The 17,862-nt window shown below is 33.6% G+C and overlaps 1 protein-coding gene across 3 annotated transcripts in view; it reads right to left on the minus strand.

Annotated features, from left to right (window-relative positions):
- Positions 1 to 17,862, minus strand: part of LOC143246525 (rifampicin phosphotransferase-like) — an 86,212-nt gene that overhangs the window by 61,814 nt on the left and 6,536 nt on the right. For all 3 annotated transcript variants that reach the window (XR_013026022.1, XM_076493385.1, XM_076493386.1), the window contains 4 exons: positions 17,450 to 17,512; positions 17,233 to 17,337; positions 12,943 to 13,058; positions 1,420 to 1,475 (listed from right to left, as the gene is read on the minus strand). Coding sequence is in view for 2 of the 3 variants with exons in the window: in XM_076493385.1 (XP_076349500.1) it covers positions 1,420 to 1,475; positions 12,943 to 13,058; positions 17,233 to 17,337; positions 17,450 to 17,512 (340 nt within the window). In the remaining variant the exon portion in view is untranslated. The remainder of the gene's footprint in view (positions 1 to 1,419; positions 1,476 to 12,942; positions 13,059 to 17,232; positions 17,338 to 17,449; positions 17,513 to 17,862) is intronic.

The raw sequence follows: 17,862 nt of genomic DNA on the forward strand, positions 1-17,862 counted from the left end.
ACTATCACTAATTATCTCCAATCTCAAACTATCTCTACTAATCTCAAACTATCACTAATTATCTCCAATCTCAAACTATCTCTACTAATCTCAAACTATCACTAATTATCTCCAATCTCAAACTATCTCTACTAATCTCAAACTATCACTAGTTATCTCCAATCTCAAACTATCTCTACTAATCTCAAACTATCACTAATTATCTCCAATCTCAAACTATCTCTACTAATCTCAAACTGATATCGAAGTATTCACGATTATATAAACGTGCTATTTTTCTGAAGGTTAATTGAGCAACACGCTTTTGTGCTCATTATTAGAAGGAAAGTTGATATGTGTGAAACTATTTGTTCTAAGAAATATTGTAAAGATTACAATATTCAGATGGCTATAAATATCCATGTAAGGTATCTTAAAAGTCCTAAATGTTGAAAGACAAAGCGACTTGCTGGAATACACTTCTTGTCTCAATTTGGAAATATTTCGTTAAGATATTCCGAATAATCACCTGACTGTCATAACACGTGAAAACATAAATGTATTTTAAATTATGTACGGTCAAACTTTTTAAATCAAGTTATGATTTTTTTGTTTGTGATTAAAAGTCATTCAAGATCTAAAAGAAGTGTTAGATCCTCAGGGACTTCATAGTCGACATTTCTTAGAATTGCTTGGATATAAAACGTAATTAGATGACGACTCGGTAGAGGGCACAGCTTTGTCGCTCAATGTTGATTATATTCGGATATCAATAAACACGAAAGAGTCCTTACGTCCGTCGTCATCAACTGACACCAACTATTTTTGATAGAACCTTGAAGAGCAACATTCTACACACTAAGTTTCATCAAAATTCAATCATGTATGACTGAGTAACAGAGCAAAAATAGTGTGAAAAATCGGTCCCCATGTAAACAGATAGAGATTATTTTTATTTTCGCAACCTTGCTGTGACCTTCACGTGTGATATTGATCCTCGAAAAACTAAACACTTCTAAGGTGGATCATATTACAGACGTAAACCAACTTTCGCTCAAGTCTCTCAAGCAGTTTTCGAGAAATCTTGCTGGAAAAGATGGGGTAAAATATGACCTCCGTCCATCTTTGGTGGTGAAAGTGTTTATGTATTTTAAATGAATTTACGAACTGCTTTAAACATTAAGTAATTTATTGTTACTGTATGTATCTCTACCTCCGTGTGGTCTATTAATATTAAATTATGGTCTACAACACGTTATTCACATAGATCAGAGCTAAAAATACATCCTGTATTGAACATAACTAGTTAACTATATTATACAAACTATTTTGCTTATAATAATTAAAATGTAATGGCTTGATATGAATTATATTGTACTGCTTTCAAGATAGTAGTAAATAACCATAGTAAAAAATAATAGTTTTGATAGAAAGCTTTACCTCCATATATCCGTATATGCGTAAATATCGGTCACATTGTGTCCAGTCTTCTATACCTGTAAAACAAAATGAACAAAGTTACTTTACTTAAGCGTTTCTGCTGCTCATTATACTTTGACCATAGATCAGAAGTCATCAATTTGAAACATGGAGAGTAAGCAGTTCTGCTCAAGTGGTATACTAGCATAAACCACGCGCGTCTGTTCTGTCAGGATCTTGGTGAACTGATCGGTGTTGCTTTCCTATCACAAAATCATTCCTGACTTCTAACTGCATCTTGACAAGCAGTATGATCTACTTATGTGTTTCGGGTTTGTTCCTGGTTTCTTCTCACTAGATCTTACCTCATAAAGTGGTAACCAAGTTTCATTTTCTTATCAAACTTTCAGACTTTCTCCGTGATAAGTCAATTTTTCATTTTACAATTTTCGGCCCGTGGTTTTCGATATTTTTTATCACTTTATACTCACACTGAAGTAAATAAAAAACTTGTGTAATTTACAAAGATTGAGTCGCTACAAAATTCTTGCAAATTTGTATGCAACGAACTCCGTACGAAGGGCTTAGAATTCCTTCGGTCACAGAATAAACCAGTTCATAACGTAAATATTCATGGATTCTCCAGCAAATAAAAGTCACTTTTCTTGTGAAATATCACAATGATTCTCCACCAGGAGGACTCACTTTGAAATTCTGCACTAAACTCACTTTACCACAATTTTAGAAATTTGATTAAAAATAACTTTGTTAATAATAATAAACGTACAAAATTAGTATACAATGTTAAAATCGAAAGTACAACTTCTCTATTAACGAAACGATTTACAAACAAAATGTTCTAAAATGAGATCCTACCATTGTTTTACTTTTAGCAAGGGTCTATTTTGTAACATTTTACATTTTGGTGTAATACAAGCGTGTTATTAACTTATTTCAACAAAAAAACAAAAGTAAACACATGAACTAAATAAAACTTTTTCGATAATAGTCCCATTTGTAATCAAGTTTTGTTAGGGACTTCTTAGTATGTCAAAAAACCGTGGAAACCAAGTCGGACTTACGTTGTAAGATGAGTTTTGCGAACAGATGGACATTAGCCTGTCATATATAAAAGATGCATATTTGTGATAAACAAAGTCTGCTAAGATATCTTATTTCCAAAACTTCCAATATTTTGAGCATACTTTGTCCTTCAATAATTACGTATCAATTGAACTCTCCGATCAGTGGATTTACTTATTTAGTAAGGTAACAAACAAAATGTCTGCTTTTTACGCCCCATAAGATGAATTATTTTGTTTGTTACCTAGTAAGAAAGGTAACAGTCTGCAGTATTCTTGGCCTTTACTTTCTATAGAACCAGTTCCCCTGATAGTTATATAGTAAGTTAACAGTCACTAAGCTTTCTCGCCTTTACTACCTATAGAATCAGTTCCCCTGATACAACTATATAAATAATAAAGTAACAGTCACCAATATTCCTGGCCTTCATTACTTAGAGAATCAGTTCCCCTGATATAACTATATAAATAATAAAGTAACAGTCACCAATATTCCTGGCCTTTACTACCTATAGAATCAGTTCACCTGACATAACTATATAAATAATAAAGTAACAGTCACCAATATTCCTGGCCTTTACTACCTATAGAATCAGTTCCCCTGATATAACTAGATAAATAATAAAGTAACAGTCACCAATATTCCTCACCTTCACTCCCTATAGAATCAGTTCCCCTGATATAACTATATAAATAATAAAGTAACAGTCACCAATATTCCTCGTCTTCACTCCCTATAGAATCAGTTCCCCTGATATAACTATATAAATTTGTGATAAACAAAGTCTGCTAAGATATCTTATTTCCAAAACTTCCAATATTTTGAGCATACTTTGTCCTTCAATAATTACGTATCAATTGAACTCGCCGATCAGTGGATTTACTTATTTAGTAAGGTAACAAACAAAATGTCTGCTTTTTACGCCCCATAAGATGAATTATTTTGTTTGTTACCTAGTAAGAAAGGTAACAGTCTGCAGTATTCCTGGCCTTTACTTTCTATAGAACCAGTTCCCCTGATAGTTATATAGTAAGTTAACAGTCACTAAGCTTTCTCGCCTTTACTACCTATAGAATCAGTTCGACTGATATAACTAGATAAATAATAAAGTAACAGTCACCAATATTCCTCACCTTCACTCCCTATAGAATCAGTTCCCCTGATATAACTATATAAATAATAAAGTAACTGGCCTTCACTCCCTATAGAATCAGTTCACCTGATATAACTATATAAATAATAAAGTAACAGTCACCAATATTCCTGGCCTTCACTCCCTATAGAATCATTTCACCTGACATAACTATATAAATAATATAGTAACAGTCACCAATATTCCTGGCCTTTACTACCTATAGAATCAGTTCCCCTGATATAACTATATAAATAATAAAGTAACAGTCACCAATATTCCTCGCCTTCACTCCCTATAGAATCAGTTCCCCTGATATAACTATATAAATAATAAAGTAACAGTCACCAATATTCCTGGCCTTCACTCCCTATAGAATCAGTTCCCCTGATATAACTATATAAATAATAAAGAAACAGTCACCAATATTACTCGCCTTCACTCCCTGTAGAATCAGTTCCCCTGATATAACTATATAAATAATAAAGTAACAGTCACCAATATTCCTCGCCTTCACTCCCTATAGAATCAGTTCCCCTGATATAACTATATAAATAATAAAGTAACAGTCACCAATATTCCTGGCCTTTACTACCTATAGAATCAGTTCACCTGACATAACTATATAAATAATAAAGTAACAGTCACAAATATTCCTGGCCTTTACTACCTATAGAATCAGTTCCCCTGATATAACTAGATAAATAATAAAGTAACAGTCACCAATATTCCTCACCTTCACTCCCTATAGAATAAGTTCCCCTGATATAACTATATAAATAATAAAGTAACAGTCACCAATATTCCTCGTCTTCACTCCCTATAGAATCAGTTCCCCTGATATAACTATATAAATTTGTGATAAACAAAGTCTGCTAAGATATCTTATTTCCAAAACTTCCAATATTTTGAGCATACTTTGTCCTTCAATAATTACGTATCAATTGAACTCGCCGATCAGTGGATTTACTTATTTAGTAAGGTAACAAACAAAATGTCTGCTTTTTACGCCCCATAAGATGAATTATTTTGTTTGTTACCTAGTAAGAAAGGTAACAGTCTGCAGTATTCCTGGCCTTTACTTTCTATAGAACCAGTTCCCCTGATAGTTATATAGTAAGTTAACAGTCACTAAGCTTTCTCGCCTTTACTACCTATAGAATCAGTTCCCCTGATATAACTATATAAATAATAAAGTAACTGGCCTTCACTCCCTATAGAATCAGTTCCCCTGATATAACTATATAAATAATAAAGTAACTGGCCTTCACTCCCTATAGAATCAGTTCACCTGATATAACTATATAAATAATAAAGTAACAGTCACCAATATTCCTGGCCTTCACTCCCTATAGAATCATTTCACCTGACATAACTATATAAATAATAAAGTAACAGTCACCAATATTCCTGGCCTTTACTACCTATAGAATCAGTTCCCCTGATATAACTATATAAATAATAAAGTAACAGTCACCAATATTCCTGGCCTTTACTACCTATAGAATCAGTTCCCGTGATATAACTATATAAATAATAAAGTAACAGTCACCAATATTCCTGGCCTTCATTCCCTATAGAATCAGTTCCCCTGATATAACTATATAAATAATAAAGTAACAGTCACCAATATTCCTGGCCTTCACTCCCTATAGAATCAGTTCACCTGATATAACTATATAAATAATGAAGTAACAGTCACCAATATTCCTGGCCTTTACTACCTATAGAATCAGTTCACCTGATATAACTATATAAATAATGAAGTAACAGTCACCAATATTTCTGGCCTTTACTACCTATAGAATCAGTTCACCTGGCATAACTATATAAATAATAAAGTAACAGTCACCAATATTCCTGGCCTTTACTACCTATAGAATCAGTTCCCCTGATATAACTATATAAATAATAAAGTAACAGTCACCAATATTCCTGGCCTTCATTCCCTATAGAATCAGTTCCCCTGATATAACTATATAAATAATAAAGTAACAGTCACCAATATTCCTGGCCTTCATTCCCTATAGAATCAGTTCCCCTGATATAACTATATAAATAATAAAGTAACAGTCACCAATATTCCTGGCCTTCACTCCCTATAGAATCAGTTCACCTGATATAACTATATAAATAATAAAGTAACAGTCACCAATATTCCTGGCCTTCATTACCTATAGAATCAGTTCCCCTGATATAACTATATAAATAATAAAGTAACAGTCACCAATATTCCTGGCCTTCATTCCCTATAGAATCAGTTCCCTGATATAACTATATAAATAATAAAGTAACAGTCACCAATATTCCTGGCCTTCACTCCCTATAGAACCAGTTCACCTGATATAACTATATAAATAATAAAGTAACAGTCACCAATATTCCTGGCCTTTACTACCTATAGAATCAGTTCCCCTGATATAACTATATAAATAATAAAGTAACAGTCACCAATATTCCTGGCCTTTACTACCTATAGAATCAGTTCCCGTGATATAACTATATAAATAATAAAGTAACAGTCACCAATATTCCTCGCCTTCACTCCCTATAGAATCAGTTCACCTGATATAACTATATAAATAATAAAGTAACAGTCACCAATATTCCTCGCCTTCACTCCCTATAGAATCAGTTCCCCTGATATAACTATATAAATAATAAAGTAACAGTCACCAATATTCCTGGCTTTTACTACCTATAGAATCAGTTAACCTGACATAACTATATAAATAATAAAGTAACAGTCACCAATATTCCTGGCCTTCACTCCCTATAGAATCAGTTCCCCTGATATAACTATATAAATAATAAAGTAACAGTCACCAATATTACTCGCCTTCACTCCCTGTAGAATCAGTTCCCCTGATATAACTATATAAATAATAAAGTAACAGTCACCAATATTCCTGGCCTTCATTCCCTATAGAATCAGTTCCCCTGATATAACTATATAAATAATAAAGTAACAGTCACCAATATTCCTGGCCTTTACTACCTGTATAATCAGTTCCCCTGATATAACTATATAAATAATAAAGTAACAGTCACCAGTATTCCTAGCCTTCATTCCCTATAGAATCAGTTCCCCTGATATAACTATATAAATAATAAAGTAACAGTCACCAATATTCCTGGCCTTCACTCCCTATAGAATCAGTTCCCCTGATATAACTATATAAATAATAAAGTAACAGTCACCAATATTCCTGGCCTTCATTCCCTATAGAATCAGTTCCCCTGATATAACTATATAAATAATAAAGTAACAGTCACCAATATTCCTGGCCTTCACTCCCTATAGAATCAGTTCACCTGATATAACTATATAAATAATAAAGTAACAGTCACCAATATTCCTGGCCTTCATTACCTATAGAATCAGTTCCCCTGATATAACTATATAAATAATAAAGTAACAGTCACCAATATTCCTGGCCTTCATTCCCTATAGAATCAGTTCCCCTGATATAACTATATAAATAATAAAGTAACAGTCACCAATATTCCTGGCCTTCACTCCCTATAGAACCAGTTCACCTGATATAACTATATAAATAATAAAGTAACAGTCACCAATATTCCTGGCCTTTACTACCTATAGAATCAGTTCCCCTGATATAACTATATAAATAATAAAGTAACAGTCACCAATATTCCTGGCCTTTACTACCTATAGAATCAGTTCCCGTGATATAACTATATAAATAATAAAGTAACAGTCACCAATATTCCTGGCCTTCATTCCCTATAGAATCAGTTCCCCTGATATAACTATATAAATAATAAAGTAACAGTCACCAATATTCCTGGCCTTCACTCCCTATAGAATCAGTTCACCTGATATAACTATATAAATAATGAAGTAACAGTCACCAATATTCCTGGCCTTTACTACCTATAGAATCAGTTCACCTGGCATAACTATATAAATAATAAAGTAACAGTCACCAATATTCCTGGCCTTTACTACCTATAGAATCAGTTCCCCTGATATAACTATATAAATAATAAAGTAACAGTCACCAATATTCCTCGCCTTCACTCCCTATAGAATCAGTTCCCCTGATATAACTATATAAATAATAAAGTAACAGTCACCAATATTCCTGGCCTAAACTCCCTATAGAATCAGTTCCCCTGATATAACTATATAAATAATAAAGTAACAGTCACCAATATTACTCGCCTTTACTCCCTGTAGAATCAGTTCCCCTGATATAACTATATAAATAATAAAGTAACAGTCACCAATATTCCTCGCCTTCACTCCCTATAGAATCAGTTCACCTGATATAACTATATAAATAATAAAGTAACAGTCACCAATATTCCTCGCCTTCACTCCCTATAGAATCAGTTCCCCTGATATAACTATATAAATAATAAAGTAACAGTCACCAATATTCCTGGCTTTTACTACCTATAGAATCAGTTAACCTGACATAACTATATAAATAATAAAGTAACAGTCACCAATATTCCTGGCCTTCACTCCCTATAGAATCAGTTCCCCTGATATAACTATATAAATAATAAAGTAACAGTCACCAATATTACTCGCCTTCACTCCCTGTAGAATCAGTTCCCCTGATATAACTATATAAATAATAAAGTAACAGTCACCAATATTCCTGGCCTTCATTCCCTATAGAATCAGTTCCCCTGATATAACTATATAAATAATAAAGTAACAGTCACCAATATTCCTGGCCTTTACTACCTGTATAATCAGTTCCCCTGATATAACTATATAAATAATAAAGTAACAGTCACCAGTATTCCTAGCCTTCATTCCCTATAGAATCAGTTCCCCTGATATAACTATATAAATAATAAAGTAACAGTCACCAATATTCCTGGCCTTCACTCCTATAGAATCAGTTCCCTGATATAACTATATAAATAATAAAGTAACAGTCACCAATATTCCTGGCCTTCATTCCCTATAGAATCAGTTCCCCTGATATAACTATATAAATAATAAAGTAACAGTCACCAATATTCCTGGCCTTCACTCCCTATAGAATCAGTTCACCTGATATAACTATATAAATAATAAAGTAACAGTCACCAATATTCCTGGCCTTCATTACCTATAGAATCAGTTCCCTGATATAACTATATAAATAATAAAGTAACAGTCACCAATATTCCTGGCCTTCATTCCCTATAGAATCAGTTCCCCTGATATAACTATATAAATAATAAAGTAACAGTCACCAATATTCCTGGCCTTCATTCCCTATAGAATCAGTTCCCCTGATATAACTATATAAATAATAAAGTAACAGTCACCAATATTCCTGGCCTTCATTCCCTATAGAATCAGTTCCCCTGATATAACTATATAAATAATAAAGTAACAGTCACCAATATTCCTGGCCTTCACTCCCTATAGAATCAGTTCACCTGATATAACTATATAAATAATAAAGTAACAGTCACCAATATTCCTGGCCTTCATTACCTATAGAATCAGTTCCCCTGATATAACTATATAAATAATAAAGTAACAGTCACCAATATTCCTGGCCTTCATTCCCTATAGAATCAGTTCCCCTGATATAACTATATAAATAATAAAGTAACAGTCACCAATATTCCTGGCCTTCACTCCCTATAGAACCAGTTCACCTGATATAACTATATAAATAATAAAGTAACAGTCACCAATATTCCTGGCCTTTACTACCTATAGAATCAGTTCCCCTGATATAACTATATAAATAATAAAGTAACAGTCACCAATATTCCTGGCCTTTACTACCTATAGAATCAGTTCCCGTGATATAACTATATAAATAATAAAGTAACAGTCACCAATATTCCTGGCCTTCATTCCCTATAGAATCAGTTCCCCTGATATAACTATATAAATAATAAAGTAACAGTCACCAATATTCCTGGCCTTCACTCCTATAGAATCGGTTCACCTGATATAACTATATAAATAATGAAGTAACAGTCACCAATATTCCTGGCCTTTACTACCTATAGAATCAGTTCACCTGGCATAACTATATAAATAATAAAGTAACAGTCACCAATATTCCTGGCCTTTACTACCTATAGAATCAGTTCCCCTGATATAACTATATAAATAATAAAGTAACAGTCACCAATATTCCTCGCCTTCACTCCCTATAGAATCAGTTCCCCTGATATAACTATATAAATAATAAAGTAACAGTCACCAATATTCCTGGCCTAAACTCCCTATAGAATCAGTTCCCCTGATATAACTATATAAATAATAAAGTAACAGTCACCAATATTACTCGCCTTTACTCCCTGTAGAATCAGTTCCCCTGATATAACTATATAAATAATAAAGTAACAGTCACCAATATTCCTCGCCTTCACTCCCTATAGAATCAGTTCACCTGATATAACTATATAAATAATAAAGTAACAGTCACCAATATTCCTCGCCTTCACTCCCTATAGAATCAGTTCCCTGATATAACTATATAAATAATAAAGTAACAGTCACCAATATTCCTGGCTTTTACTACCTATAGAATCAGTTAACCTGACATAACTATATAAATAATAAAGTAACAGTCACCAATATTCCTGGCCTTCACTCCCTATAGAATCAGTTCCCCTGATATAACTATATAAATAATAAAGTAACAGTCACCAATATTCCTGGCCTTCACTCCCTGTAGAATCAGTTCCCCTGATATAACTATATAAATAATAAAGTAACAGTCACCAATATTCCTGGCCTTCATTCCCTATAGAATCAGTTCCCTGATATAACTATATAAATAATAAAGTAACAGTCACCAATATTCCTGGCCTTTACTACCTGTATAATCAGTTCCCTGATATAACTATATAAATAATAAAGTAACAGTCACCAGTATTCCTAGCCTTCATTCCCTATAGAATCAGTTCCCTGATATAACTATATAAATAATAAAGTAACAGTCACCAATATTCCTGGCCTTCACTCCTATAGAATCAGTTCCCCTGAAATAACTATATAAATAATAAAGTAACAGTCACCAATATTCCTGGCCTTCATTCCCTATAGAATCAGTTCCCCTGATATAACTATATAAATAATAAAGTAACAGTCACCAATATTCCTGGCCTTCACTCCCTATAGAATCAGTTCACCTGATATAACTATATAAATAATAAAGTAACAGTCACCAATATTCCTGGCCTTCATTACCTATAGAATCAGTTCCCCTGATATAACTATATAAATAATAAAGTAACAGTCACCAATATTCCTGGCCTTCATTACCTATAGAATCAGTTCCCCTGATATAACTATATAAATAATAAAGTAACAGTCACCAATATTCCTGGCCTTCACTCCCTATAGAATCAGTTCACCTGATATAACTATATAAATAATAAAGTAACAGTCACCAATATTCCTGGCCTTCACTACCTATAGAATCAGTTCCCCTGATATAACTATATAAATAATAAAGTAACAGTCACCAATATTCCTGGCCTTTACTACCTATAGAATCAGTTCACCTGATATAACTATATAAATAATAAAGTAACAGTCACCAATATTCCTGGCCTTTACTACCTATAGAATCAGTTCCCCTGATATAACTATATAAATAATAAAGTAACAGTCACCAATATTCCTGGCCTTCACTCCCTATAGAATCAGTTCCTCTGATATAACTATATAAATAATAAAGTAACAGTCACCAATATTCCTGGCCTTCACTCCCTATAGAATCAGTTCCCCTGATATAACTATATAAATAATAAAGTAACAGTCACCAATATTCCTGGCCTTCACTCCCTGTAGAATCAGTTCCCCTGATATAACTATATAAATAATAAAGTAACAGTCACCAATATTCCTCGCCTTCACTACCTATAGAATCAGTTCCCCTGATATAACTATATAAATAATAAAGTAACAGTCACCAATATTCCTGGCTTTTACTACCTATAGAATCAGTTAACCTGACATAACTATATAAATAATAAAGTAACAGTCACCAATATTCCTGGCCTTCACTCCCTATAGAATCAGTTCCCCTGATATAACTATATAAATAATAAAGTAACAGTCACCAATATTACTCGCCTTCACTCCCTGTAGAATCAGTTCCCCTGATATAACTATATAAATAATAAAGTAACAGTCACCAATATTCCTGGCCTTCATTCCCTATAGAATCAGTTCCCCTGATATAACTATATAAATAATAAAGTAACAGTCACCAATATTCCTGGCCTTCACTACCTATAGAATCAGTTCCCCTGATATAACTATATAAATAATAAAGTAACAGTCACCAATATTCCTAGCCTTCATTCCCTATAGAATCAGTTCCCCTGATATAACTATATAAATAATAAAGTAACAGTCACCAATATTCCTGGCCTTCACTCCCTATAGAATCAGTTCCCCTGATATAACTATATAAATAATAAAGTAACAGTCACCAATATTCCTGGCCTTCATTCCCTATAGAATCAGTTCCCCTGATATAACTATATAAATAATAAAGTAACAGTCACCAATATTTCTGGCCTTCACTCCCTATAGAATCAGTTCACCTGATATAACTATATAAATAATAAAGTAACAGTCACCAATATTCCTGGCCTTCATTACCTATAGAATCAGTTCCCCTGATATAACTATATAAATAATAAAGTAACAGTCACCAATATTCCTGGCCTTCATTCCCTGTAGAATCAGTTCCCCTGATATAACTATATAAATAATAAAGTAACAGTCACCAATATTCCTGGCCTTCACTCCCTATAGAACCAGTTCACCTGATATAACTATATAAATAATAAAGTAACAGTCACCAATATTCCTGGCCTTTACTACCCCTAGAGTTAATTCCTCTGATAGTTATTTAGTAAGTAAGGTAAAACTTACTAAAATGTCTGGCCATTACGCTCCATAGGACCAAATATTATCTCAGTTAGTTAGTAAGTAAGGTAAAACGTACTAAAATTACTGGCCTTTACCCTCCATAGGACAAAGTACTGTCTCATTTATTTAGTAAGTAAGGTAAAACGTACTAAAATGGCTGGTCTTTATGCTCCATAGGATCAATTATTGTTTCAGTTATTTAGAAAGTAAGGAAAAATTACTAAAATTACTCTCTTTTACCCTCCATAGGATCAATTATTGTCTCAGTTATTTAGTAAATAAGGTAAAACGTACTAAAATGGCTGGTCTTTACGCTCCATAGGATCAATTACTGTCTCAGTTATTTAGTAAGTAAGGTAACAAATAACCAAAATGTCTGTTCTTTACACTTTACAGGATCAGTTCAACTGTTAGGTACTAAAAAAATAAATATAATATTCACCAAAATGCCTGGCCTTCATGCCCCACAGGATGAACTCTTCGTCGTCTTGGTCATCCACACTAATTATTCCTTTCAACTGACCCCACTGTTCATAACGATCGAAATTATCTGAAATCCTGAAAAGATTAACCTTTTGAATTAGTTCAACTAAACACACAACTATGAAGATGTAGGCCAGGCCTTCGTATCTTTTCCATCCTACTAACAAGTAATCCCCGCTAGTACAGCAGTAAATCTACGGACTTACAACCCTAAAATCAGGGGTTCGATTTCCCTCAATGGATTCAGCAGATAGCCCGATGTGACTTTGCTATAAGAACATACACACACCCTACTAGCGAGTAGTCCAAGAAAAAGGTTATAGTATTTACTTATCGATGAACTTGCCTAGTGGTTAAGGCACTCTTATTTTTCAGTTTGCGGATTCGAATCCCTAAACCACGAAAGGTGCTCATCCTTTTAACTGTGGAGGTGCTATAATGTTAAGATCAATCCCACTACTTATTGGTAAAAGAGTAGCCTACAAACTGACAGTGGATGTAATGATTAGCCGCCTTCCCTCTAGTCTTTCAGTGCTAAATTAGGGACGGTTAGTGCAGAAAGCCCTCGTGTAGTTTTGCGCGAAATTGAAAACAAAAAAGAAACTTATCGACAAATGAATTATTTAAGTCGTAACTTACAGTCCTAATCCTTACAACAACAACAGAGTATCTGACATCTGACTTCATATGTGATAAATTATAGAAAAAACGCGGTCTAGATTGTTTTCCATAATTAATGTTTGTATAAATAGGAGAGAAGTTGGTAAACAGTAATTAGAATATAGGATTTCTAAGTTTCTTCGCATTGGTTGACGAGCTTCAATGAACTCACGTAATGTTACTTAAACGTATTATTTTCAAACCATTGTATTAATAAGTTTGTTACACAACGCAAGACGTAAGGAAGGTTTTATGTCATTTCTTACACCATACTGTTACTTGTTATCTGTTACACGATATTACTACGCATGTTGTAATTTTATCTTAATATTGCATTGTTGTGTAAGTTACCCTTTATTTCTTACACACTATGTAAATTATAAGTTGTTTGTTAAATAAACTGTATTGTTATATAAGTTAGCTGTTACTTGGTACGTTATGTTCTTATGTAAGTTACCCTGCTACCTTTTCTACTGCCCCTAATTGAAGCCCCTTTTGTAATTACTGCCTCAGTATTAGCAATACAATAATTCTCTACTGTAATCTACTATGTTACTGTAATTTTAACAGCATTAATAAGGAATCCAATATATAATCCATTTTTCTTACCATAATTTTGATACCAGAAATAGAATAGGAAGACAAACAAACGTACAAACACACATACACATTTATTAACACTGAAATCAACAAATCACATGGGAAGAATTAGTTCCCGCCTTTCGCAGTTTGCAACGCCCTTGGGGACGTTTATTGAAGAGTACCGACATGATGGGTGAGACACGTAATCGAAAGAATGTTTTAGAGATAGAATATATAATAACTTTATCATTATTAGAATATACGATCGCTTATCAATTCGCTGTTATTCTTGTTTGTCTGTCACGTGAAAATGTGTATGTTCAGTTAACAGAAAAGCAAAAGTAATACTAAATCATCTACTTACAAGATTAAGCCAAAATCTTATATATTCCTGCAATATTTAATATATTAATCAATATAATACATTACCTCTGTGAACAGCGACTCAAGCGGGCGTTTCTAAATTAAAAATTCAAACAATATAACTTTAGGAAGCTTTTTAAATGTGGTTAGCTACGATCAAAAAGAGGTAACCGAAAAGGTTTAGGAGGTAGGTGGGTTAAAGAGATATTCAACAAATGTTTACAAGTATGCTAGTTTGGTCTATATGAGGTCATATGACTCAAATAACTCTCTCAGATACCGTTTCCATATTTATAGCCCCCCAGTGACTCAGCGGTATGTCTACGGACATACACGTTAAAATCCGGGTTTCGATACCCGTGGTGGGCAGAGCACAGATAGCCCATTGTGTAGCTTTGTGCTTAATTCGAAACAACAATAACCATATTCATAATGATTTTGACTATAATTTAACTTAATGTTTTCACTAACGTAAAAGGTACCGTATTTAAGGGTGTCGTAACAGTCATATTTTATGAGCCTTTTTTTTGTTATTTTTGTGGTGTCGGATCCGTGATTGATTATGAATCAGCTTCCTCATTCGTGGTTTTGAATATGAGTTAAAATAATGTTGTTTTTTTTCAATGCACCAGTTACAGTAGTTATATTTAGTATGTTACTCGGTTTAGTGTGTGTTGGGGAATATAACACATAACGAGGTAACTGATTGGATTTAACCCCATGGATACTCCCGACAATTTTCATGACTCAGTAGAGATTTCTCTGTCAACAGAACACTTTGTATTTGCAGATATTAATTGTCATGAGAGTACTTACGGTCACTTTGTACCTAATAACCATGACTTCAATAACAGCTAAATGTTCACTTACGGATTAGGCATTGAAATAACACTTTTGCAACTGTTTTATCTATTCAGAACGTTGATATAATATGTCTAGCAAGAACAATTGCAATATTCGAGTACTTAGTGAAGTCATCAGTTTTTGACTATTCAATTTGATAATAAGAGTTGAGATTTTGCTTTATATTATAATATCATTTTGATACGCTTTTGGAATGTAATGTGCTGAAATAAATATTTCTCTTACTAAGACTCGTGATACAATTACCTACCCGAATACAAAGAAGACACAGGTTGAGTTCGTAGTATTTTGTGTATCTAGAGGTGGAGGAGTGAACATATGAAGCAGGCTTTAGTGTTTAATGTCTGTCAGAATTCAGTTGAGGGTCATAATTATAAGCGTGTTAAGGCGTTCGACTCGTAATCCGAGGGTCGCTGGTTCGAATCCCGGTCGCACCAAACATGCTCGCCCTCCCAGCTGTTGGGGCGTTATAATGTGACGGTCAATTCCACTATTCGTTGGTAAAAGAGTAGCCCAAGAGTTGGCGGTGGTTGGTGATGACTAGTTGCCTTCCCTCTAGTCTTACACTGGTAAATTAGGGACGGCTAGTGCAGATAGCCCTCGAGTAGCTTTGTGCGAAATTCAAAAACAAAAAAAAAAAAAACATTCTTAAATATACGTTTTGCTCAACTGACTTACGCACATTTAAAATTGAAACAAGAATTGCACTTCTGAGTCCATTGTAGCCATAATGACCTTCTTTCGTTAATGACTTACGTGTTCGGTACTGAACATGGGACTACCCTCATACGTAACACTCGTATTGTACCAACTGAACTAAAGGACTTACCCATTGTCTACCGCTATAGTAAGAAATTTAAAAAAAAACATCAAAACAAAACATAATTATCTGTGATTAATTTTCAATCTGTAACCTCAACTAGTGTAACCCAGTTTCATGTACTTTATATTTACTTCTTTACCTAGACATGTGAGGAAAAATCCTTGAATTAACGTTATATTCTCTAAAGGGAAAAAGGTGTATAGACGTAGTAGAAAAATCAACGACAAACGAATATTCCATATATCTCTACCATTACCTTTGTTTATGGAGTAGAATGTTTGTTTGATTGTTTTTGAATGTCGCGCAAAGCTACATGAAGGCTCTCAGCGCTAGCCGTTCCTAATTTAGCAGTGCAAGACTAGAGGGAAGGTGACTTGTCACTACCATCAACCGCCAACTCTGAGGCTACTGTTTTACCAACAAGTAGTGGATTTGGCCGTTACATTATAACGCCCCCACAGTTAAAAGGGCGCATGTTTGGTGTGACGGGGATTCTCAGATCCTCAGATTACGAGTCTAGCGCCCTAACCACCTGGCCATGCTAGGCCTAGGAGATGTATAAAGATATACGTTCACATATTTGTTTGTTTGTTTGTTGTTAATCACAGAACTATTCAGTGGGTTACCTGTGCTGTGTCCACCATGAGTATCGAAATCGGATTTTCTGTGTTATAAACTTTCAGGCTTACCACTGAGCCACTTGGGCAGGGATGGGGCAAATTTCAGAGGTCATTCAAGGTAGTTTTTCATTGATAGGCTTACTTCTAAAGTGTGTGGTTCAACACAACATAAAATCAACTAAAATGTGATTTCTAACACCTTAAACAATTTATGTTTCTTATTTCTCAGGTACACAAGTTTATGTCTGTTTTACGTTTTTCCACATAATATACAGATTATACTAGTAAGCATCCAATAGATGTATAACCAAATAATAACTTAGTTAAGACAACTTACTTATCGCGTGTTAGAAATTTCCAAAAAGACTGGGAAACTGCTTCACTTGTCAGATCAGGTGACATATCCGTCTTAAAATCGAAAGGTGAACTGGTCACTGCCCATCTAGAGACACAAAATAGGAATACCTATCTGAATAAGTACTACAAAATTCATTTATCCAAACTTCATAATGTCCACTTCATGAAAACTAGATAAAAAGGAAGTCAGTACTTACATCAGTAAAAATCTAACGTGAATATCCTCTTGACTTTCAGGTGATTCATTTGGTTGTACTTTCCTAAAAACCCAACAACAACCCTTGGTTATCATGAGACATATAAACTGATAAATTTCCTTTGTTTATAAGTAAACTTGGCACTAATGGAATAGCTAAAACATACTAGTCTCATAAAACAAATTACCGTTACAATTTGCATAACTGAATTTACGTTTATATTAGAAATTACACCGTACCCAGAATAAGGGGTTTATTGTCTTCTGATAAAATATATATACGACTATATGCTCTTTTTTTCGTGAGAAAAGTAATTGGCCTAGCATTTCATATAAACCATTTTGTTTAACCATAAAAACGTAGTGGTAGACATTTTATTGTAGTAATGATAACTGAAAAACTCTCTTATACAT

Source organism: Tachypleus tridentatus, chromosome 3, assembly GCF_004210375.1.
Source record: "Tachypleus tridentatus isolate NWPU-2018 chromosome 3, ASM421037v1, whole genome shotgun sequence".
In the NCBI taxonomy this organism is placed as follows: domain Eukaryota; kingdom Metazoa; phylum Arthropoda; class Merostomata; order Xiphosura; family Limulidae; genus Tachypleus; species Tachypleus tridentatus.